At 47.5% G+C, this 25,881-nt stretch overlaps 1 protein-coding gene across 5 annotated transcripts in view; it reads right to left on the reverse strand.

Moving 5' to 3' along the window:
- Positions 1–23,369, reverse strand: part of Klhdc4 (kelch domain containing 4) — a 41,011-nt gene extending 17,642 nt beyond the window's left edge. The window contains exons 1-5 of one of the 5 annotated variants that reach the window (XM_027933241.3): positions 23,213–23,369; positions 15,936–16,027; positions 13,207–13,285; positions 11,814–11,912; positions 1,816–1,952 (exon numbers count right to left, since the gene is read on the reverse strand). In XM_027933241.3, coding sequence (XP_027789042.2) covers positions 1,816–1,952; positions 11,814–11,912; positions 13,207–13,285; positions 15,936–16,027; positions 23,213–23,311 — 506 coding nt within the window. In that variant the 5' untranslated portion in view covers positions 23,312–23,369. Of the gene's footprint in view, positions 1–1,815; positions 1,953–11,813; positions 11,913–13,206; positions 13,287–15,935; positions 16,028–23,212 lie in introns of those variants that run through there. The other 4 variants (XM_027933246.3, XM_027933243.3, XM_027933245.2 and 1 more) reach the window with 4 other exon arrangements.
- Positions 23,370–25,881: the final 2,512 nt, after the last annotated feature.

The raw sequence follows: 25,881 nt of genomic DNA on the forward strand, positions 1-25,881 counted from the left end.
CACTCAAGCAGGAACAAACTTTATTTCTGAACTCCACCAGCACACTCCACACACGCTCCCCGGGAACTCTCCCGAACGCCACCCAGGCCGCTCCTTCAGGAACACACCACACACCAACCGGAACTCCCTCTCCCGGGCTCTGCGCGCACTCACTCTCGGAACCCCGCGAGGACTCAACGGGAACTCCAAAGTAGCGGGCGTCCGATGCAGCAAGAGCCATCCTATTACCGGACAGTAAAGGTCTAATATACAATTGAATCAATCCAGCATCATCTTAATGGCTCACCTCTCAACCAATACTATTGGCAAAATGCCAGGGGCCATTCCGACTTGGCTGTGGCTCTCAACAAGAAACCATCACCAGCTAGCTCCACACAGAGATCTGTACAGAAAAAATAAAGCACATAAAGTAGCCATCGTCCTGCAGGCTGCCACCAAGGAGCAAAAAATGGCAGCTACATTTAAGGTTTGCACTCTCACCTGAGTAAAAAAAAAAAGGCTTCCCCAGTTTGTGCAATACACTTTAAACCTCTCCTGTTTTCATAATAGGAAGCATCTAAGTAATGAGCTGCTTACTAGCACCACCTCCGGCTTAAGCCAGCTGCCTCCACATCTTGCAGATGCAATCCAGCCCAACTGCTGGAACACACTGAGGTGAGAGAGACAGTGGCAGGGCCACCCCCTGAGTGACCACACCTCAAGAGTGCTCCTGTGTCCTTGGAAGAGAAACGAAACAGCAAAGCCTGCAGACAGGAGAAAATGTTCATGCCACAAATGGCTCAGAGTGTCACCACAGCCATGTCCCACAGCGGTGCCAGCCAACGGTAGACCTGAGGGGAGCTACCAGGTGAAGCGAAAGCTCTTGAGGACCTGCTACCTGTGCCCACTTCAGTTATGGATGGAAACTGCTGAGGCTGATAAAATGCACTAAACATCAAGAATACGTTTTTCAAAAAGGACCCAACAAGCAAATAAGCACAACTGGGTTTTGAAAGGAATAATTAAAGCAAAACAAAAGAGAATAAACATGGTCTGGGTCTACACAAATTTGAGTTAAGGTTCAATATATATGTGGCAAAAACAATTTTTAGTATGAAATAATTTCCTGGTTGTGGTGCCTCCTGAGTAACCTTTCCCAGTGCCGCACAAGAAAGGGAAGTGCAACTGGGCTCCTCAGCCCTGTGCTAATGTCGGCCTGTTGGAAGCCTGGCCCACACGGCTGTGGGCTGTACCAAGCAGACAGAAGCGGCACACCTTTCTCTGTCTGGGGAGGCAGAGGATATATTACCAAAAGAGCCTGGTAGAGCCTCCGTTCTCAGTGGCTGCTGCCAGGCCCAGCTGCCAGGGCTGTGCAAACCACAGAACCAGCCCAGCTTCCTGAGGAGAAACGTACAGGCTGGTCCCTGCGACCTGCGCCACATTCCCACCCCCACCCCACTCAGAATGAGCACTTCCTTTGAGGAAAGCACACCCATGGGATCGGCTTCGTTTCTGGCATGCTTGAGCCTCAGAACTGCCTTCCACCCCACACCTGGGAAAAGACAGAGGGCCCACTGCAAGGAGCACCAGAGGTGACGTGGGAGGAGCACGGAAACAGGCTCGAACACACTGCCAGTGCAGCCCAGGCACCACTGGGCAGACGGAAGCCTTCCTCATCCAGGCCTCCCTGTGCAGGTCCAAAGAGAGCACGAGCCTTTCCTCCACAGCTCAGTCACCACTGGGGCCTATAACCAGGGCCCCACCAGCCCTGCTCCCTCGTGCAGAACATGGCACAAAAGGGCAAGTCCAGGGCTTAGCTCCTGTCCGGGACCTTACCTGACTTGCTCCCAGGTCTTGGTGGCCAAGTGCAGGACCCAGAGGTCCTTGTAATGGTAGAACTGCTCTCCATCGGGAGACGCAAACTCCCCACCGAAGACCCACAGCTGTCCGCCGCCCTGAGGTACCACCACAGTCTGTCAAAAGAAAGGCAACAAGTCAGGCCAGGCAAGAGAAGCTAGCCAGTCCCAGAGGGCCAGAGAGCTTGGGAACCAGCCAACATCTCCTGCCTCTGGGGGAAGAATCCTGAAATCCTCTGCGAGGCACACTGTCCTCAGTCAGAACTCCACTCCACTTTCATGCCCTCCCAGACTGCAAAATGAGCTTCCACTTAAAGGCACACAATGCCATAGCCTGTTAAAATGGAGCATAACAATAGTTATAACACAAGCCAACCCTACTTTCTCTTTATTAAATATCTACAATAAAGCTGTTTCAATCCTCATTACCCTTTCCTAGCACTACACACCTAAAACTACCCCCAGAAATTAAAAAATGCACGTGTAATACAGAAACATCTGTGGAGTGTCACTAACGTTCACTTGTGAAGATGGAAAGGTAAGAGTGGCTATGCTTTGAAAGGCCCTCTCATCCACACGACAGACTGAAAACAGGCTCTCTCTGGTGCTGTGGTCCTAGGGCTCCACCCTCACCAGTGATCAGTGATGGCAGGGGGGCTTTGTCAAAACAGTGGGTTCTCTTGATGCTCAATGCCCTCTGCCATGTTATAACATAGCACCTAGGTGCTCACCGGAGACTGGCACTCAGCATTGAATTTCCTAGCCCCAGAACTGTGAGAAATAAACCTCTGTTCTTAATACAACTACCCAGACTATGATACTGTGTTACAGTACACAAAATGGATCATGACGAGTGAAAGCTGGGGTCTCTGGACCACTACCATGGGAAGCGTTCCCTGGGCTGAACCAGTGCAGAGGACCTGAGGATAGCAGGGGGCAAACCCACAAGGTCTCCAACAGCTACAGCAGGGGCACTCCTCAACAGTCATTAGACACTGCTAACAAAAAGGAGGACACGGGCTCTAGGCGTGAGGCCCACAGGACTTGCTCCTCTGGGGACTCTGGCAGTAGAGTCTCCAGAGAAAGCCAATTCCACTGCTCTGGGCCCAAAGTGAGGCAGCACATCACGGGGAAGGGCCCAGCAGAGGACAGCTCCAAGTTCATGGTGGTCATCAGGAAGCAGAAGGGGGAAGGGTCACGGGGCAGAGAACTCACCTCCGCAGCCACACCTACTTGCCTACAGTTACCACCCAGTCCAGGCAGTCCATTCAAACCAGGATGGACCCATCAGGCCACCGCTCTCACAGTCCACTCAAGACAATACTCACCCTCTGTTGAAAGATGGAAACAGGCCACTTTCACAAAGCCCAGCACCTGACCACACAGTACTAGTAGGAAACTGTGAACCCGGGAAGGAGAAAGCTCAGACCACGGAACTGCCCTAGAAGTGGCTAGTCAGCACAGCTGGTCAAAGTGGCAAAGATGGGAGAACTGGCAGACAAGGACTTTAAAACACACACTATGTTCAAAGATTTAAAAGAAAACAATGTAAGAGAAATAGAAGCTGCGATCAGGAACCACACAAGTGCTAGGGCTTTTCAATACAGACTACAGAATGAAATATGTTTCATCAGTTCACAGAGCACAGACTGATCCTGGAGACAACAAACAGAAACTACACCAAATTAAACAGAAATTTTTAAAAAACCAGAGTGGGAGAGGGAAAGATTATCAGGCTGGATAACATTAAACAGTCTAACATATATGCAACTCAAAGAAAATCAAAGATAGAGCAAAACTGAACTGAAGGAAAAGCAATAATAAAGAGAAATCTTCTAAGCATCCTTGGAAGGAAAGACAGGTATGAAACACACAGGCGAGTTAAGAACGAACGGCCAAATGGGCAGCCTCATACAGGAGACCTAAGGCTGGAGCCCTGGGGTGGGGGTGTCAAAGGTAGAGTTCTGCACAGCAGGCTCAAGGTTTGGGCCCACCCAGCACACACACACACACACACAAACACACAAACACACACACACTAACAACCACGAGCCTCTCAAAAGAAAAAAATATCATAAAACAGGACCTCTCTCAAATGCTCAAAGAAAACTGTTAACAGAATTCCATATCCAGCAAAAACAACCTTCAAAATGAAGACATTTTTCTCTAGCAAAGCTGAAAAAAACTTGTTTGCAGCAGACCTGTTCAAGAAATGACCAGAGACGTTCTTCAGACTGGGGACATTACCAACAGAAAACCTGGATTTACACAAAGGAATGAAGGGTGCTGGAAAAGGTAAATAAGTCAACATAAGATTCTTTCTCCTTTTAAAATTTCTTTAAAAAACAAGTCTAAATCAAAAAGAGTAACACTGCATTGTAAGGTTTATAAAATACACAGAATATATTTGTCAATAATAGCACAAAGAACAGAAGGAAACATGTGGGCCTCCACCATAGTTCTTCCAGTTTATGAGACGTGGCACAGTATCTGAAAACAGACCACCATAAGATGAGCAAGTACACTGCAAACCACAGAGCAATCACTAAAACAAATGGGGAACTGCTGATAAGCCAAGAGGAAAACTAAAATGAAATATTAAAAGGCAAAAGAAGGCAGGAAGAAACACAAAGTATAGAAATACAGAACAGCTGGGACGAAACAGCAGGAACCTGATGACAGAATCAGTAATTACACTGAAGATGAGGGGAATACACACCAATTAAAAAGCAAAGACCATGGAGTTGGGAGCGGATGTGGAACCAACACAGTCATAGCACTGTTTATAAGAAGTGCACTTTAAATAGTCAGGGGTCAAAAAGGTCAAGAGTCAGAGGAAGGGAAAAGTTGTAGCAGGCAATCCTGAGCCTGAGATAAGGAGGCAGCCCAGCGATAAGGAGGCAGCTGTGTAACCGCAGACAAAGGAACCTGAGAACAGCTAAGGTCATCAGGCAGAGTCAGCAAGACCAGGGAAGAACTAGCCACCACCAGCCACCCCACTAACAAGGCGCTATATACAACAGCTAGAGAACACAAGTGCTTCAGCAACCCGCACAGGACAGGCACCCAGACAGGACAATTTAGGCCAAAACGTAAGTCTCAAACATGAAAGGACTGAATCATACAAGGTGCTCTCCACAACAGAATTAGACACGAATAACAACAGGCCTCTTGAAAAATCCCCAAATATTCATAAATTAAACAACACACTTCTAACCTCTGTAACCATGGGTCAGAGAAGACATCTAAAGCGCCTTACTTCAATCAGAGTGACACAAAACACAGCAGGTCCAGTGTACAAGGAGCAGTGAGGCAATGTCCTAGGGACATGCACAGCTTTAAGTGCTGTTAGGAACCATCTGAAAGAAGTCAGGCCTCCACCTTAGAAGCCAAGAAAAAGTAAATCAGACTCAAAGTGAAAGGAAGGAAACAACAAAGTATAGGAATTATTGAAAAGAAAAATTGTAAATAGAAATCAACAAATCCGACATGGCAGTCTGAAGATCCAGAGGAAAGGCCTGCCCCCCACCACAACCACCAGCAGCCTGGAGATCCGGAGAGCCAGCCACCGGTGCTGGGTCCCTTATTCACCAAAGCATGGCTCCACGGCCCAATATCAAGTGCCTATATAGGCTTGAGGCTGCCACTGCCATGTAACTGGGATAGTGCCGCTTCTGTCAAGGGACAACAATCAGGGCTGGGGATGTGGCTCAAGCAGTAGCATGCTCGCCAGGCATGCGTGCAGCCCGGGTTCGATCCTCAGCACCACATACAAACAAAGATGTTGTGTCTGCCGAAAACTAAAAAATAAATAAATATTAAAAATTCTCTCTCTTTCTCTCTCTCTCTCTCCCTTTAAAAAAAAAAGGGACAACAATCAGGACACCTGGTAAGATGTCACCAAGGTCCCTGTGGGCCTGGCTGCACCAGAGGTTTCTCTACTAGGGGTGCTAACAGTTATCCTGTTGTGAGGTGACAGGGAGTCTTGCCGTGGGGTGGCCTCTCTCTTGTTTCTCCTACTAACAGCCACCTTCCTATGATCACCCTCTCACTAGTCATATAATCTAACACTTCCATATTCCACATCCTACCTCATAAACATCACAGCCAACCCTCTAGGCCCCCCTTCCACCATCAGAAACTGTAAACCATGACACAAACCTATTGACTATAAGGTAGAAGATAACCAAACTTATCCTTTCTGATTATAGTGACAAAACTATAAATGTAAAAATAGAAGCTAACTGACATATGGCTGCACGCTGGGCACACTGAGTGCTGTGATATTGATCTCTCCCTTAAAAGTGAGGTATTGGTAACCTATGGGGACACTATAAGACAATAGGGCAGAAGCTGTGATACCTCGGATCTACACTGCAAGAGAGGAAGACACATAGACATCATGAAAAAACAAGGGAGGAAAGTGTCCCAAACAAACTAAGATACCACAACAATAGACTCCATAGATAGAGCAGTAGGTGAAATGTCAGAGAAGGAGTTCAGAACATACATAACTAAAATGACCTGGGAGTTAAAGAATGACCAAAGGGAGCAGATACATGCAAAAACAAAGAGATAAGAGAGCAAACACAGGCTGCAAGAGATTACTTGAAGAAAGAAAGATTACTTGGGGGGAAAAAAAACAAACAGAAATCCTTGAAATGAAAGAAACAATAAGCCAATTAAAAACTCAATAGATAGCATTACCAACAGACTAGACCACTTGGAAGACAGGACCTCAGACAATGAGGATAAAATATACAATCTTGAAAATAAAGTTGACCTCACAGTGAAGATGGTAAGAAACAACAAACAGAACATCCAAGAATTATGGGATACCATCAAAAGACCAAATTTAAGATTCATTGGGATAGAGGAAGGCTCAGAGATTCAAACCAAAGGAATGTACAATCTCTTCAATGAAATATATCAGAAAATTTCCCAAGCATGAGGAATGAACTAGAAAATCAAATACAAGAGGCCTATAGGACACCAAGTGTACAAAATTACAACAGATCTACACCAAGACACATGAAAATGCCCAGTATACAGATTAAGGATAGAATTTTAAAGGCCACAAGAGAGAAAAATCAGATTATTTATAAGGGAAGACCAGTTCGGATCTCAGCAGAATTTTCAACCCAGACCCTGAAATCCAGGAGATCCTGGAACAACATACACCAAGCTCTAAAAGATAATGAATGCCAACCAAGAATCTTACATCCAGCAAAATTAAGCTTCAAATTTGATGATGAAATAAAAACCTTCCATGATAAACAAAAGCTAAAAGAATTTACAGCAAGAAAGCCTGCAGTACAGAACATTTTTGGCAAAATAGTCCACGAGGAGGAAATGAAGAAAACAATGAAAATCTGCAAAGGGAAGAACTACAGTAAAGGAAAAGCCAACCAAAGCAGAAACCAAGTCAAGCTAAATAACAAACAAAAGTGACCGGTAATACAATTCGTGTCTCTCAACCCTTTTTGATAAATTTTTACACATAAAAATTTTAACTACAATGTCATCTGATTTTTCAGGTTTTTGTTTATTTTGTATTTTTTAATTTTCCACTTCTCTTCGCAAAGTTACACAAATTTTTTTTTTAAAGTTTTAGCATCCTATACGTTATATTTTAACATATAATTAATCTGGTATGTGTATATACATTGCCTGTGATATGAGATGAGGTATATCTTACTTTCTTATAATTAAAAAACCATTATTCAAGAGTCAAGGATGAAAGAGATCAATCAGGGTAAAAACTGTTTAATCAGGTATTTATAAAGATAAGGGCAAGGTTGAGGGAAACCAACAAATTTTGTGAAGCACCTTTCCTTCTGTAGCCTTGGAGAGGTAGGAGGTGAAAGAAGAGAGCGCCATTATGAAAACCTTGTAGAGGTGACCTATGAAGCATGAAGAAACCAACTTAACAGTCCAATAGTCTTATGGGAGGAATAAATCACCTCATTCTACTTTTGAATATTCTAAGTTCATCTCTTTGGTGTCCCTTTCTGAAGGAACTCAACAAGACACCACATAACAGGGGACTTATCATGCAGCCTATAGCATATGTCTCACCAAAAGTGAAAGATGGAGAAAAGAGGGAATATGGCAGCCATTGGTTACATGAGGCCATGAGTATTTGAAATGTGTCTCACCTGAATTGAGGTGTGCTATGTGTTAAATAGACATTACATTCCAAAGAATTATTAGGACAAACAAAATGAACATGACATATCTAACAATTATTTTCTTTGCAAATTATATTGATAATCCTTGGGTTAAATGAAAATATATTAAAATTAATTTATTTATTTTAAAAAAAAAGAAAGAAAGGAGAACAAGGTAACATTCTGTATCTTGACTGTAGTACTATATATCCATTATATATGTTGTCATTTTTTAATATTTGTGTTTTCAAAATTCATATAACTATAAAACTAAATAGGACAAATTGTACCAAATATAAATTATATCTCAACAAACATGACTATAAAAAGAAATCTAGTTCATGAAGTGTTTTAACGGTATTGGGCACATACTAGCCACCTGATAAATAATGGTTATTACTATGATTGATTAAAACAACAAACATCAGGGGCTGGGGTTGTGTTCAGTGGTAGAGCAATTGTCTAGCACGTTTGAGGCCCTGGGTTTGATCCTCAGCACCACATAAAAATAAATAAAACTCTAGATAGGGCAAACAGGTGGGAGGGGAAGAGAGAGGGCACGGGGATAGGAAAGACAGTGGAATGAGATGGACATTATTATCCAAAGTACATGTATGAAGACACGAACGGTGTGAATATACTTTATATACAACCAGAGATATGAAAAATTGTTCTCTATATGTGTGATATGAATTATAATGCAATCCTTTGTCATATAAAACAAATCAGAATTTAAAAAAAAAAGAAGAAGAAATTCTTAAAGAAAACACTGTTTCTGTTTGGATGTAATGCTGAGATTTTTAAGTATCCTGGAACCTTTCTACTTTCTTTCAAGAATGCTTTCAGGGCTAAGGTTGTGGCTCAGTGGTAGAGCGCTTGCTTCACATATGTGAGGCACTGAGTTCTATTCTCAGCACCACATATAAATAAATAAAATAAAGTCCATCAACAACTAATAAAAAAAGAATGTTTTCAGAGTTGCAAGATAAAAGGCAATAGAGTCATTATGTCCCCAAAACTTCACAACTTCAGCACCATCTCCTAAAGGTTCTAGTACAGAAAGGACTGTGGTCATCTACGGCCACCCACACAAGCAGAACGGTTGAGCTGAAGAAGCCAAGCTTGCTGTCAAGTGGCCACTAAAGAGCAAAGCCCAGGGACCAGTCTCCACTCACACCAGCATGAGGAGTCCTGCAGAAAGACCCTTACCACGAGCACAGTAAAAGTAAACCATGACAAACTAAATCTGAACTTCTACCAAACTACTTTTTTACTTATTAAGGAAATGCATGATAAAACAAAATCTCTACTTGTCACCCCAAAAGAATTGAGGAATACAGAGCTCCCCCCTCTCACAAAAGAAACATGCACCCATGGGGAGTCTTCTAAAAGCACCAAGGACGCCTGAGCCAAGCACCTGCCCAGATTTCCCACAGAAATCAGTCTGTGTGCGTGTCAAAGACACCAAAGAAGCTATGCTGCTTTCAAAACACACGGTTAATTCTAGTTCAGCAAGACACACACTGAAATTCTAGTTATTTCAAATAATCTGGCCCGTTCAAATATCTTGAACCAACTCTCTCAGGGTAAAGACCATTATATAGACCTGTCAGTCAATAAACAGGAAAAACATGGGGGAAAACTTTTTGGGTAAGAAAAAAAACAGAAGAATGAAATGGCTAACTAGGGCACTAACAATAGGAGCTTATAATTCAAACCCAAAGGTTTCAAGGCTGGAGACGTGGCTGCATGGTAGAACGCATGCCTAGTATGTGTGAGGCCCTGGGAGCCCCAGCACAACAAAGCAGCCTCAAGATTTCAACTGAGGACAAGTTCAATGTTCTTTCCATTTTGAAATTATTAAACAAACAGAATGGACCATTGTCTGGCAGAAGGACCCAATTTCTCAAAGAACTCTTAATAAGCTCACTGCCAGTTAAAACTGACCTAACCACCAGCACACAGTACTCTGAATCATGCTGAGGTAGGAGAAAAAACAATCATTTGCTAAGAGATACCCAGAGGGAGAAATTTATCTTAAAACATAAGAGGTTCAGGGTCAAGAAGGAAGTCTGAGGATTTACTGTAAAAGCACACTAAAACTGCTTCCTCTGATATCCCTCCCAAATGAGGATCAGTGTTTTCCTTTTAGAGGACACAACTTGATGGTCTGGTTGGAACTATCGCGCAGCCCTCAGGACAAACCTGGCCCTTCTGGAGAGACCCAGTGTCCTGGGCTGGAACTGACCACAGTTGGCTCCCTCACCACTGTCTGTTCTCGGCATTGTCCAGCTTACTGATAAGAGTCTACTCCCCAGCTATCATCTGTGTGACCATTGATGTACTTGGTCAGAAGCAAACAAACAGCTTTTTAAACACCACCTTCCAGACGTGTATGTAGCACATAGGTGTCTAACACTCCTGAAGCTCTGCTCAAGCTGACTAACCACACCACTCTCCAGGTCCTGTGGAGGCCAAACACAGCCTCGGAACCAAGCGCCTGGTACAGGCCTCAACAACTCAGGACACAGAGCAAGGCCTTCCCTTCAGCACCCACTTCCTCCTCATCCCATGAGTCTGTGTCCCAGGCATTTGGACCTCCTTGTGGTTTTAACTGGAATAAGTGGAAAACCTGAAGTTCACAACCCTCTTCCCAAAGGCCAGAAGCAGCAACCAATAGACTCCAACATAAAATAGCATGCTGTGAATGGGTTCTACCACCAGCCTGGGATTCTGCTGAGGGACAGCCAAGTCCATCCATCCCCACACCCTCAGGACCAGATGAGGCAAGAAACAGGAACACAGCTAAGGATTGTGGCCACAACCCAGCACCCACAGTAGGGCCTGGCAGATAAAAGCCATTCGGTAACTCTCTTTAGCAAGGACACAGTGGACTCCTACAAGGCCTGCACCGATGAGTGGCAGGAGCTGTCGCTTAGCAGGAGGCCAACAGTTTCTGTGGCTCAATGGACACAGTGAAATTGTACTTATTTCATAAAAGTGTGTACATGGTGACTCTTCCCCATAAATTACCATGTTCGTTCGTATGCCAGGCCCATCTTAACCATCTGGAATTTTTTAATTCTTTCTTTATGGAAAATAAATTTCATTTCAGTGTGTTTTGGTCAGTTTTCTTTGGGGGAACCAACCATCAAGTGACTCAGGAGACCAACTCTCACTCCTAGTTCTCCAGTGCAGCCAGTTATCTGCCGACACAGTCCAGGCAGAAGAGCTGTGCCTCACACCCACTCCCTGCCTTCCTCCTGGGCAGCGAGCGAGCCCCACTGCTCTCAGGGCAAAGCTGCAGCGAGGACCATGGACAGACCCACATACCCATGGAGCCCAGGAACTCCTTCCTAGAGAGGCAAAGAGCAGAAACAGGCTAACTACATGATAACTCCACACTACTTCTTTGTCATGACTCACTTCATTCTAAAATAATTATTTTCCTTCCTCCAGTGCCCTTTTCCTGGGTATCCCATCTCCTCCTATGCAACACCTAGTTCAGATCTTGGGCCTATGGGGTTCTCTTACTTACAAGAGAAGCAAGCCTTTTCCTAGCCTATCATGTGCCAGGCCAGACTGAGTTGTTCACACGTGGGTATTTCACATGATCTTCACCCCACCTCCCCTTCTCACATGTAAAGAACTACAAGCACAAAGAACCTTAGTAAAGAGTTCAGGTTAGAAAACAGCGGAGCCCAAGAAGATCAGCACGAGGTTACCTGCCCTCCACAGACTCTGCAAGTGTCTACCTTTGGCTCCAGCCTGGGAAGAGGGAGGAAGGAGGATGGTCAGTACTGGTTACCTGGTGAGCACAGCGCCTTGGAGGTGGACCAGGGATGTCAACTTTGGTCCAAGTGTCCTTCTTGATGTTGTAGACATAGAGCTCGTTATACAGAAGAGTCTGTGGGAAGGAAGAGGAACCTCAGTATCATGAATGACATGCTCCAAGAAAGTGACAGCATGTGGGGAGGACACTATGACAAATCCCCAGAAAGCTTGTCCCCTCCAACAACGGACTATAAACCAACACAGGCAGGTAGGGCACTGGTCCTGAGATCTGCAGGGACAACAAGACAGCCGCCCCACAACTTGCTGTAGGTTAATTTGCTTGCCACTCTGAGTGAAAAGGCATTTGACACACCCAACCGACCACATATCACAGCTGAGCTAGCCTGCCGTAAGCGTGCCCAGAATACTGACATCTGCCCGCAGCTGAGCAAACCATCTAAAGCACAGCCCATTTCATAACAGAGTGCCGACATCTCATGTCACTGTTGAACACTGCTCTGAAAGTAGAAAACAGAAGGGCTGTGTAGGTGCTCTTTCCCACAAAGTCAGAGGTCCTGCAGACAGAAGCCAAATGCTCACAGTTTACTGCTCTGAGGCACCAGTCGCCTTGGCTGCTCAGCCAGACCCTCACTCTCCAAACCCAAGCCTAAATTTTGGGGACAGATTGACTGATTTGGCACACTGGGGATTGAATCCAGGGCTCTACCACTAAGCTTCATTCCCAATCCTTTTTATTTTTTATTTTGAGACAGGGTCTAAGTTGCTGACGCTGGCCTTGAACTTACAATCCTCCTGCCTCAGCTCCCCAGTCACTGGGATTACAGGCATGTGCCACTGCATCCAGCTCAAATCTAGTTTTTGAACGCACGAAAAGGCAGAGAAGGCTAAGAACTGACAGAACTCCTCACAGGCCAGAGGTAAGTGAACACAGCTTTCTGCTTCATGCACAGGGCTTTCTAGACTACTCAAAAATAAAAGCCCCACAACTTATTAGCATTATTTTTTATTCGGAACCACCTTGAAGGCTGGAAATACAGCTCAGTGGAAGAGAGCTTGCCTGGCGTGCGCAGCCCCGTGGGATCCATTCCCAGCACCGGAAACCAAGGTTGAAGGGTAGGAATGTGAAAAGCCACCACAAGGAAGAGTAGTCCCGGCAACCACCAGAGAACAAGCAGGCCCACCTCTGCAGGCAGTGCTGGGGACAAACACCCTGCAGAACTCTGCCTGCAGTCACTCAGTCCCCAATTGGCCCTGGTGACTGTCAAGGATGCACCAGGCCTGACACCCAGGAAGTAGGATGTAAGAGAGGATCGTGAAGGTGACGCTCATATCACTGCTTTCAGTTAACTATGCTTCAAATGACACCCAAGAAAAGTTGAGAGGAAAAGAAAAAAGGTATACTTTACTTTTTGGCCATTGAAATATTCACCTCCAAAAAGGATTAACTCATCTTTCTCAGGGTGAGCGGACAGGGAGGCATTTAACCTGCAAGAGACATGAGGCAGAGATGAGCACACACAGACCACGCAACGCCATGCTAGGCCAGGCTCCTTTCCATGAGCATGCTTCAGAGACAGCAGGCCCTGGGGCCATCCTGAGGCCACCAGCCAGATACCGGGTTCATGCACCTGAAGAGCCCTCGTCTGGGCCACCTCACTCAGAACTGGCTGAAAACATGAGCAGGCAGGCAGAAGCTCAGACCACTAACCACGCTGCCTCTGCCAGACCTGCCCTGTTTGGGGGTCTAGCTCCTTAAATCATAATCGAAGCTGCTCCTAAAGCCCAGTATGTCCCAGGGGCCTTCTGCCAAGAAAATGTCAATAACTCTCTATTTCCTGAATACACAGGACAAAATAATAGCCACTGGGGAAGCTGCACACACATTCTGACTACTTCAGTAGAAAGCAGGACAAGAGGCCGTGGCTGTGGCAGAATGCCCTGCTCTCAGTATCCTTGACAGTGGAGTCCCCAGGTGGGTCCACACTACTCATTCCAGAAACTGCTTCTCAAAGGGAAAACCATTTCAAAGTCAAGCAACTGGGGAAATCTGAAACCTCTATTTTTCTCTTGGGGATTTATTATGCACAGAAAGATTTCACAGTCTGGGAAATTTCCCAGTAAAGAGACCAGCATTAAAACAGTGCAGCTGCAGGGGAACAGTCTGGCATCCCTCAGAAGCTAAATCCAGAGCTACGTCATGAATCGGCAGCCCCCAGATGGAAACTCCAGGGGACACCTGCAGCCATGTCCACCACAGCACTGCTCACAAGCATCCACCAGCACAAGGTAGGTAAGGCCAAGCCCCAATGCCAACATGGTGTGGTGCCAGCATCTGAACAGCCTCCACAGCCCAGGAGACAACGCGAGCAGGGCAGCAGGACAGGGAGCGGTCTCATACAGGGCAGGATGTGATACTCGGCCATGCAGATGGCTGCACAGCACTGTGAATGCGAGTTACGCCACAGAACTGAAGAAAAGGTTAAAAACGGCAAACTGTGTCACACACACAACCACAATGACACATTTTTAGAAAAGAACAATGCTTCCCACCCACCCCCAGTTTTGTTTTGTTTAGTTTTCTCTTAACATCTCTTAGTTTTCTGTGGCAAAGTGCCTAACACAAGAATCTGTATGAGGCCCAAAGCAGAAAGTAGCAACAAGGCCCCACTGTACCCAGGCACCACCTAGGCGCAGGCAGCAAGAGGCACAGACACCCAGTGAGTGCAGCGTCCTTGGCCCTAGGCCACACCTGGGCCACACTCAGGGCCATGCTTCTTAGGAACCTGTAACTGTCAAGGGTTCCTAATGACAGACAGCTGAGAGGAGGGAGGTCAGAAGTTATGAAGGCTACCAAACAAGGTCTTCATCTCACCATATGTTCCAACACCAGCTCCCTCTGCCTGGCAGGCATGCCCAGCTGGCACAGGGACAGCCAGCACTTTATATACTTGGCATTTAATCTGACTTTTGGGACAAGCTTTTTCTTTAGAAAAAGTTCTAAAACGTCATCAAAACTAATAATAATAACAACCCATGTTCCAAGTAGCTTTCCTCAGGAGCGCCAGTACCCACAAAGAAGCCTTAAAAATATCCAATCTGCTTCAACCACTCAAATGAAAATGTCCATCTACCAAAGAAAACATACCAACTAAAGGAAAAATAAAACCCAGTCCCCAGCAGAATGAACTAAACAACAACAGGATGTGTGCCTGGGGCTGCTCCACCACCAGCACTCTGCTCAGGGGCTCACTGCACCCTGCCATCGGCCCAAGGGCCCAGGGATGCAGGCACAGAGCCAGTCCTGACTTTGCTGAGGCAAAGACCGCACAGCAGAGCCACCTTCCTGAAGGCTGGCCCAGGCTGACACGCCACCAGGCGGGACCTGCAAGCTGCATCTCATTCTGAGGACTGAAGCAGACATTTCTCAAGTGAACAAAACAAGCCTAGGTTACATGTTCGGCAGTTACACATTTCCCTACTCTTCTCATGAGGATGCTGGGCCTCCCTAGGTTAGGAACTAAAGAGCTTGATGCACTCAATGTCCTGCCTCTGCTCTGTGAGTAACCAACAGAGAAGCAGAGGGTCCCAGACAGAAGCAGAAAATAATCAGCACTCAGAAACTAGGAGGAAGCAGCCAGAGGGAAACCAATGCCTGCTCATTTCAGCCCACACCAGCTCTATCCATGGGTGTTTGAAATCCTGCAAGAGACCCGAGATTTCCTTCACCATTTATACGCTCACTTAAAATGGCAATGTATATCTAATAAGCTTCATGTGAGAACTTAAAGGCATCAGAACAAACACCTGTGATGTTTTAAAACACTTTTAAAAACCTTCAGAGCCAAACAATAGCTTGGGGGGGTGATACTCACCCATGGGTGCCACCAACTATAGTGCCTTTAAACCCACTCTAAGAGGAGCAGCCGTGTTGAGCCATACCCCCAGGCCCCTACAGGACAGCAGAGCTCACAGCCTGTCCCCAGCTTTGCAGAGGCAAGTGACCCACAGCAAGTGCTCATGGGAAATGTTCAGAGTGCTCAGTCATTCCTGAGAACATGTATCCATGTCAAGTCACTTTCCAACTTAGGGGAGAGAGGGAAACAGAACTAGAAGGCAGGGAAGCCTGCCTGCTTACCGTGGAGAGGGCGGGGAACACGGTGTCTCGGTGACCTGGGTCTTCCTGGCATCCAGTGTCTGGAAATGGGCTATCAGGGCTTCCAGGTCTTCCTAGGGCACACAAGCAGCAAACATGAGACTCTTTCTAGAACCTGCCATGGAGCCAAAAGCCTGGCCAGCTTTCCTCCAGGGTCACTTGGATCAGACTGGTCCAGTCACATCTGTGAATCACAACCTGCTCTCCCTGGGTTTGAAATGCACAGGGCTGAACACATTCAGAAAACACAGGGCTGGGGACACAGCCCAGTGGTGGAGCACTTGCCCACCTTAACTTCAGCACCCAGGCCCAGGGTGCCCCCGCCTGCCCCCTGTATGACAACAGTACCTGGTCTTTGTCTTGCTCTTGTCTGTCCTGTTCACACCCCCACCTACCCCCATGATAAAATATGAGCTCCAACAGAGAAGCGTTGGAGACAGGTTGGGACAGGGCCTGCACAGAGGCTCAGAGACCCCTACTGACAGCTGTGGCCGCAGACCTAAAGCTGAGGTGCTGATGCACTGGCACAGCTGGGCAGCTCTGGAGGCCAGTCTTCCGCCCTGCCCAGCCCTCACTCCCTGCAGGCACCAAGTACACCCCATCCCCACAGCTGGTGCAAGGCCAGTCATCTGGAAAGCGGCCTGCAGTCTCCTCTCAAACGCACTCCCTCACCTTGTTCGCACTGAGACCTGGGATCTGCCTCTTTCATTCCTCCCGCTCGCACACCTTGTTCCCACATTCTGCAGAGCTGGAAGTTCAGATGTCCTTCTAGCACTTAAGACACTTTCAGAGCAACCTCCCTCTTACCAACCCAACACTGGCCTCTGCACACAGCTCCATGGGCCTCAACAGTTACCCAAACCCCTTTCCTCAGCACAGGTCAGATAAACAGCAACTTTTAAAAAGTCTACTAATAAGCACAAGGAGGACACAGGAAGCTGACACAGGACAACGATCAATGACCTAGTTAACGAAGTGTGCCTTGTTCTCTGGATCATGTCAGCTCAGATTCTTTCTAAGGGACAGCCCAGGAAAGTGAGCACTGCCGATGTCCACCCTGCCCAGCACACTTTACGGAACGTCTTCAATCTCCAGCACCCAAGAAGGTCACACAAATCCCTTAAAATCCAAGCCAATCTCACTCAACCTTCTTAACCTGCAGGCTTTATCTGTTCAGGGAAAACACAATCTTTGAAAGCAGAAACAGTCTCAGGCCAGGAGTGTAGCTCAGAGGTATGCCCTGCCCAGAGCGCACACTAGAGACAGTTCTTGAGGTCAAGGAATGCACAGAGATTTTTCCAAGTTATGGCCCTGAGGGTGCTCTGATGCAAGGGGTCTGTCTTTCCTGCCACCTCCATCTGTCAACTGTCCACTCAGTCTCTCAGCTCTGTTCTCCCTGGGAGCTCCTTTCTGCGCAGTCCCTGTTGTCTCCAAGGCTAGGCTTACTGAACCTCCACCTTTCTGAGCAGTGTCTTTAAAGCATTTCCACACAGTGCTGAGAAACAAAAAGGCAGCAAAACAACCTGAAAAGGGTAGGAAAATTTCAGAAATCTGCCCAAACCTCTTAGTCCTGAATGATCTATGGCTATAACATCTTTGCATCCCAGACGCCTAGCACAATACCAGGCAGGGAAGTTTACTGAATAAGGTAAAACAAAGGAAACAGATAGATGTCACAGAAACCAAGGAAATCCAAAGTTTCAAGAAGTGGGTAGCTGATCACACCAGTTAAGAGGAATCAAGTAACAGGAGGACCAAAGCCACCCTTCTGGGTTTAAGATGAGGTAGACTTTTTTTTTGCCAGGACTAATTATTAGAGAGATGCAGGCAGGTCAAAGTGTGACCAATTAAGAGTTTGATTAAGAGCTGGCTGACTAATGATGGTAAGGCAGGAAGACGCTGTGCACTACTATTTGGGAGCCTGGCTATGGTGGAGACAGGGAGGGTGGTAACTAGAAGAGCACACAGGGAAGTACACACAGGGAGTGTAGGGAATTTTTGGCAGAGAGCCCAAATACTTCCAGGGTGGTCATTTTGATGCCCTTTTAAAAACTACTCCCATCTACAAACCACTCAACCTCAGCATTGTCAAGAGGCCATCTTCTAGGTCTGGTTGACTGCAGTACTGATAATATCACTCGATCTGCTTGGAGAATAGGCTTCAGGCCCAATTTGGGGGTTAGAGCCCTTAAAGCTAAACCCAGCCTTTCACATATGTCACATATGAAAGGACTTCTAAGTTGGGAAGGCCAAGGCAGGGGTGTAACCAGCTGTCTTTACCTGGTCAGACACCCTCTGGCACCTGGAGCCCAGTGGGAAGCTCCGTCTGTCTCTTTCCCATGCTTCATGTACAGGTCTCTCTACTGAGTGAGCCGTCACTAGAGTCCACCCCAGAGGAATGCCTGGCACCGGGGCTCTTCTACCTGAATCTGGCTTCTAGTTAATGAGATGCTTGCTCCTAATCTTTTTAGTAGGTTCTTTCCTAACAAAAGGACAGGACATTCCGGAACATAAAGATAGGAATGGGAGGCAGCTGGAGAGCCATTTTGCAAGTAAGAAGAAAAGTGAAGGGTCTTCACTGAGGTCCACCATCTATTCCTACCATGGAACATCCAGGCTTGAAGACGACCAGCAAGCTGAGGCAGGACAGAAGAGACAGCTCTAGGTGGACAGTGACTTACTTTTCCTACCCGCCACAGTGAGCCTGATCGATGTGGAGCTGCAGCAGCGCTCAGGCCCATCACTCCCCCAGATTCATCTTCCAGCAGTGCCCACAGAGGCCTTGAGCTGGGGTGCCACCCAGGTGTGCCCGATCTGGACGACTAGGGAACTCCCACTGCCTATGGCCTTTCTGGTGTCAGTAAGCACACTGAGTGGGCCCCAGGGGCTATCAATGACTTCCAAACTTCTGAGAGGGCTGTTTCTTAAGGTCGCCTGGAGGGAACTGTAATAGGGCAGCTAAAAGCTGGGGGTTTTGTTTCTTTTTCAGCCAATAACTTACCCCAGTTTGCTTCTGCCCTGTCTCTATTATTAAATACCTTCAAGGCCTCATTAACCAGAGTAGCTACAGGAGTTTGATGTCCCTGTTCTAATTTTTGCAATTTTCTCCTAATATCTGGGGCTGACTGAGAGATTAAAGCCATGACTATCAGGGTCTCTCTCTCTCTGCTGAGTCAGAGGGACAGTGTATTTTCTGAAACCTTCTGTCAGCCCGTTTAAGAATGCAGCTAGGCTGGGGGTTGTGGCTCAGTGGCAGAGTGCTTGCCTCACATGTGTGAGGCACTGGGTTCAATCCTCAGCACCACACAAATAAATAAAGTATTGTGTCCATCTACAACTAAAAAGAAAAAAAAAAAAAAAAGAATGCAACTGGACTCTGTCACAATTCACAGGTTTAACCGTGCATCGCTTCCTGCCCTCTGCAAAGCAGGTGACAGAGTGCTCTGTCTACTCCCTATGGACAGCAAAGCTGTAACACCACTGGTATCCTCACCTAGGATGGCATCGCTGCCTGCCTTACATACGCTGCCACCTGGGGGATGATACATACCCATAAGCCACGCCTATTCCTTAGCATCTAATTCTAGCTTCCCACCTGCAGGGCAACAATGAGCCAGGTCTACCATCACATCTCGCCAGGTAAGCCGAGATGAATTAACTTTATGAACTCATCCCAGAATCTTTCCTCACATAATCCAAATCTGTTAGGAAAAGGACAGACACGCCACTGAGACTTCCTTCTCAATTAGGTACTTCTCTCAGAGTATAAACCCCATTAGCTGGTCCTAATTTTGTCCAAGAATAAAGTTTCCCAGGAAAGGTCAGGGCTGGTTTCTCAGGGTGGAGTGGAGGGACAGGAGGGGACTGGTGCCACTAAGGAGATGGCAATGGAGGGAAGGCATCAGAGGGGCAGAAAGGGCAGACGACCCTGAATTCAGCCTTGATGGGAAAGGACCTGTGAGAGCAGGTCGTTGAGAGTTTGTTTATGACCAAGAGGTCCTAGTCCTTGTGGTGCCACCCAGTTTAGAAAAATAAATAGGATTCCTCTCCCTAGAGAAAGAAAAGTTGAGGAGTCTAGGGCTCTCAAATTCCCCTGCTTCTTACATGCCGGGGGACTCAAACCCCCCTTTTCACGTGGGCCTGCCAACTACTTTGGGGGACCAGACCTGTGTTCTAGTTAGCAGCTGCCAGGGTGTTTAGCCCTGATAAGAGCCTCCTGTGTCAGGGATGCTGACTCCCAGTACCACAGAGGCCTCTGCACACCTGTGCCCTGATGTGAGCAGGGACTGAAAAATAGAATGAGAAAGACACAAAGAGAAAAAGAGAGAAAGCGGGAGAGTGGGGAAGTGAAGAAAACAGATGGGGAGCTATGCCTGCAAGATCAGGAGGGGAGGGGAAGCCCTGCCTGCAGGAAGAAACAAAGTGACTAGGGAAAACTGAGGGCAGATCGCCTGTCAAAGCAACTACTCTGGAAAAAAGACCTGGGCGGCCACACTGTCACAGTAATATTGCATTAGGGAGTTCCATGTTCCTCTCACAGTGTCCTACCAGACACCAAAATGATGCCCAGAGGCAGACACTGGGATCTTTTGGAATCTTTTTTTTTTTTTTTAAGGTACGTGGTACTCAGGGTAGCTCTGCCATTGAGCAACATCCCTAGCTTTTCTATTTGTTCCTAAGACAGTCTTACTAAGTTGCCCAGGCTGGCCTCAAACTCAGGATCCTCATGCCTTAGCCTCCTGAGTAGCTGGGATTACAGGTATGCACCACCACACCTGGCTGGAACTGGGATCTGTTGATGTGATGACCAGAAGTCAATCTGAGTCAGGTGGGAAAGCACACAGGCGACTGGGGGCTGCAGGCAATATTGGGGCTACCATTTAGGAGAGGAGACTGAGCGCCAACAAGATGACGTCAGGTTGGCTCTCTGAACAAGAGAGGTTTCACTGGTGATTTGCAGGGGTGGGAATCGCACTCAACTCAGGTGTTTTTGCCCTGTGCTAAAGACATGAGAATACACACAGGGCACCCTGACATCAACGATGCAAAGCTGATACTGGCGGAGGGTGGCTCACACCAAGCCTCCTGGGCCTGCTGTCAGGCCAGGATCGAAGGCCTGCTGCACCTTTGCCCTCTCTCTGGTGGTCCCTGTCTCCATTTGAGACACTAAAACTATCATTATGATTCAGTCACAGTTTATTTGCCCACCCTTGCGGCAAAGAACAACTCAGATAACATCCTCCCCACCCTTTCTTTGACAAGTACTACTACCATGCCCATTCTCAAGCCCGTCTTCCTGGGGAGAAGGAAGTTTTTCTACAAGAAGTTCTCAGATATGACTGAGAGCTAAGCATTCACTTTCCTGGATACAGACAAATTAGAATCCAAAGGTGGCTCCACCAATCTATGCTCACCAGCAGGCCATGGAAGCACCCATGGTTCTGCTCCTATGTGGCTGTTATCTGCAGCCATCCAAGGACCACCACGTCCCTGACAAAATATACTGCATTCTATACTCAAGACATTTTACTGAACAAATGGAAGTTTATAGAAGACCTGGAAGAAGAAGGGATTACTGGAAGATGAGGAAGGAATGGGCTGCAAAGAGGGCAGTGGGTGGGATAGGGAGTAGCCCTGGTGTGCAGCTGGCACTGTGCCCCACAGACCAAGGCCACGCATGTTAGTAACCCAATCACATAAGGACAAAGGAGTCCCACTGTGCCTCTTGTTAGGAGTCAGGCTTTGTCCGGATTTCCCAGACATAGGAAAATGTGTACAGCTGGGAGGGGCAGTGTCACCAATCATAAGGATAGGGTGGGGCATCTCCCACCACTCCCCAGTTCTCCAGCAGCCCCACCACATGCCTGCATGCTGAACCCTCACCAGCAGCACTTGTTCCTACTACTCTGGCAACACCTCTTAGCCTCCGCTGAGGCTCCTGATTATCAGGAAGGAGCAGGGGCTGGGTGGTACAGATAGTCTAGTCAGTGAGAGTCTCTCCAGGTGATGATGATAAGCTGTAAGACGAAAAAGAGCCAATCATGAGGAATGTGACTCAGGTAGAGGTGAGGAAGGAAAAAAAAAAAACATAATCAGGAAGAACTTGGTGCAATTGAGACATCAAAATAAAGGTGGTAGGGCTGAAGGAGTTAGCCTGGAGAGGAAGTTGGAGAAGTGTCAGAGGCCAGGACAGAGACAAGCTATCAGCCAGGTGGTCAGGCATGTGGGCTCCGCGGCAGAATTCCCAGCTTCCTCCAAGACTTCCCTGCCTTCTTGACGATCTACAGAACTGTGAAATGATGGGACATCACTCCCATAACGAGGTGTTATATGGCACAACTAACTTGAAGACAGGGAGATCATCCTCTGTGGGGTTGGCCTGATCATCTGACCAGTGACCCCAAGGGTTTGTTTTGAGAATGAATCAAGACTGCGTGCAAGGTCCGAGGGCAAGCGCTCTCTTTGTGGAAGATACTGGTATCATCATCTAAGTCCCAGCACAACTGGGAGATGCAAAATGTATAAAGATGAAGTTCTGAGTACCAAGCACTGCTTTCAGAGGTCACACAGATGAACTGATTCTAGGCAGGAAAGTCCTGCTCCTCTGAGGCAGTCCAGCTAGTAGCAGTGGAGAGACCCAACCCAGACCTGCACAGCCTGTGCACCTAATTGGTCAGGAACCTTAGGTGATTAGATATTAAAGCCAGTTGAAAGTTAAAGACCAACCCATTATGTGACAAATGAGCAAATGGAGAGATGAGCATCTTAAGGAGAAAGGTGCGAAGGAGTGGCCAAGAGCTCTGGACTGGATTGGGAGTATCTGGTCAAATCCCAGCTCTCCACCACTTCAAGGGCGTGTGACCTGTTGTCTCCGGCTTCCCAACTGTCCAGGGGAAGAGCCGGTGCTACCTAAGTCAGGCAGCTGTGAGGGTGAAAGCCCAGAGAGCCCAGTCTGCCACGCCACAAACGCGCGCCACACCGCGGCCGTGACAACCACCTCAGTGAGGGAGGCCTTGAGCACAGGTCAACAGAAAGCACCAAGTCTACCCCACGGACCGCACTGAGGTCCCCGGGTGAGGGGAGGGAGGACAGGGAAACAGGGCAGGGGGTGGCCGTCCACTCGGCGGGATGCCGGACATTTCCGGAGGCTGCTCCGGTTACTTGGCCCCACAAGCTCGCTCCTGGGCGCTGGTGCAGGACCTCCTGCCCCTCAGGAGGAGAGGCCCAGGCCCTCCGCTCCCCAGGCTCGGGCCGCTCACCTCCTCCTTCCGCGAGCGCTTGGACGCCTTCTTCTCCATCTTGGCGGCCGTCTTCTCCGCGCCGCGCCCCTTCTTCTCCTTCTTGCCCTTCTTGCCCATGGCGCTGCGGCCACGGAAACCTGCACACCAGGGAAGGAGCGCGGCCGGCCGGAAGCGGGGCTCCGCGCGCGCGGATGGCGTCACTTCCGGTGGGTCGGCCGCTTCCGGCGCGGGGCTGCAGCGCGAGCTCGGGGCGGGGCGCCGTCGTCCGCCCAGGTCCGAGACCCTGCGCGAGGGTTCCTCGGGCCCCGCGGCCTGGCGCCTCCGGAGCGGGCGGCCCTCCTCGCCCCGCGGGCCGGGCCTTGGGCTGCCGCGCTCCTCGGGGACCGGGCCGTCCCGCTGGCCGCGCGGGGCTGGCGCTGTCGCCCTGAGGCCGAGAAGCTGATCAGCCCCCCGCGCTGGGAACCTTCTAGGGTGTGACCCCGAGGAGGTCGGGAATGGCGGTGGGAAGAGCAGAGTTCCACCTGGGTGTCGTCTTTGGGCTGTGATCAAGGAAATGGGGGCGACTTAAGGACAAGGACACGCAAGACAGTTGGCAAAGGGAAAGCGCGAGTCAGGGAATTACCTGGTTTCTTCCTCTGTGGGTGAGCTGCCAAAGGACTCAGCCCTGGATCCAGTCGGCCACTTAACACTGAATAGCCAAGGAAGGGCGGTGAAACCCAGTCCTTCCAGAAGAATATGAGATTTGGGAAAACAATAAGAAGAAAGGGGAAGCTGGACTAAGGCTTCCACGACTCCACGAGTGATGTGGGGCGCTGCGGAGAACTCACAAAACCTGACCTCAGCCGCAATATAATCCCTAAGATGAACTACCGAAGACTTGAGTCCTCACCATTGCCTGGGGGAATAATAGTACATGCATGCCCTCTAGTATGCTGTGACTTGGAGAACACACCTAATCCTTCCATGCTTTCTGAGAATACTGGGTCACCTCAAGGCAATGCACTTGAAGCAAATTAGCCCTTCGGTTACAGCACGTCTGTTGGCAATGCGTTACAGTGGTCCCCTCTTAATAGCTGCAAAAGGAAGAGTGTAGTCTGTATTGAAGATTTAGAAGGGTCTGGATGATGCAGGGTTTAGTACTTTTATTAATTGAAAGAATCTTGAAGCTAAATTGGAAGACTCTTGGATTACACGTCATGATGATTTACGTGAGATTGAAATTCTCATTACTGAGAAAGGAATAGAATGAAACATCTAAAGTGAGATCAGAATCCTGAAATAATAAAAGGATTAAATACAGGCCCCTAATTTAGTGATATTCACATTTTTGACAATGGATTCTCCAGTGTAATATGTTTTTAGACTATCTTTTATGTGGTCAGGCGCCCTCTGCTGCTTCCAAGTAGAAGTTCAGAAAACAAAAGAAATTCTTAATGACAGACTAAATGAAGGACAAATGCCAACTTTTTACCTTCACAATAATCAGCAAGCCTGGAAGAGTCACCCAGGTGTGGGATATATGAGATGGTTCTTCACACATTTTCCACATGGAAAATGAGAATAATAAACCAGCCCCTACCACAAAGAAATCTTGAGAGAATCGAGTGAAATAACAAAACATCAAAAGCAATATACAAACCTTAGAGTCTACATGCTGTTGAGTGAGGTCATGATTCTGACCTGACTGACAATCATTTAACAACATTAGTTGAATACTGCAACACGTGGGACATGTACTAGGCCACATGACACACCAAACACAAGACCCAGCTGCCCCCTTCAGGGAGATTCTGTTCTAGTGAAACAAACATATGAAGATGCTCCCCAAATGCTTTGTAAAATAAAACAAGGAATAAGAAAGGAGGGAAGGAGCCAGGCACAGTGGCACACACCTGTAATCCCAGTGGCTTGGGAGGCTGAGGCAGGAGGGTGGCAAGTTCAAAGCCAGCCTTAGCAACTTAGCCAGACCCTGTCTCTAAATAAAATACAAAAAGAGGGCTGGGGGTGTGGCTCAGTGGTTAAGTGCCCCTGGGGGTGTGGCTCAGTGGTTAAGTGGGTTCAATCCCCCATACCATAAAAAGGGGGGCGGGGAAGAGAAACATAAAATCAAAGCCATTGTTTCATATATTACACCCAGTTTTTCAGTATTTTAAGGGAAAAAGGTAAATTCAGTCTCATTGCTCCATAGTGGCTGAAAGCAAATTCTCACCTTTATGGGGTGTTTTTAATATCTAAATATCTGGGTATCTTTTCGTGTTTTGGTACTTTTTTATTTTTTAGTTGTAGGTGGACACAATATGTTTTATTTATTTATTTTTGTGGTGCTGAGGATCGAACACAGTGCCTCACACATGCAAGACTAGCACTCAACCAGTAAGCTACAACCCTAGCCCCAATTGGTACTTATTTCCAATTAACTTCTTTTGTAATTGAGGAGGGTACACTTCATGATTTCAGTCCTTGTAGATGTACTGAGGCACAGTTCAGAGCCATCCCATGATCCTAGAGCATGTTCCATGTGCTGATGGCTGAGTTTCATTCCTTAACTCTGTGATGAATGGCATTCTGTAAGTGGAGGTTAGGCCCAGTTGATTAATACTGGTTGTTCAAATTATGTATAGCCTTATATATTTTTACTGAATCTTTTCTTCTTGTTTGAATCAGTTCCAGAGTGGGAGATGCTAAAA

Source organism: Marmota flaviventris, chromosome 18 (assembly GCF_047511675.1).
Source record: "Marmota flaviventris isolate mMarFla1 chromosome 18, mMarFla1.hap1, whole genome shotgun sequence".
NCBI classification, from domain to species: Eukaryota; Metazoa; Chordata; class Mammalia; order Rodentia; family Sciuridae; genus Marmota; species Marmota flaviventris.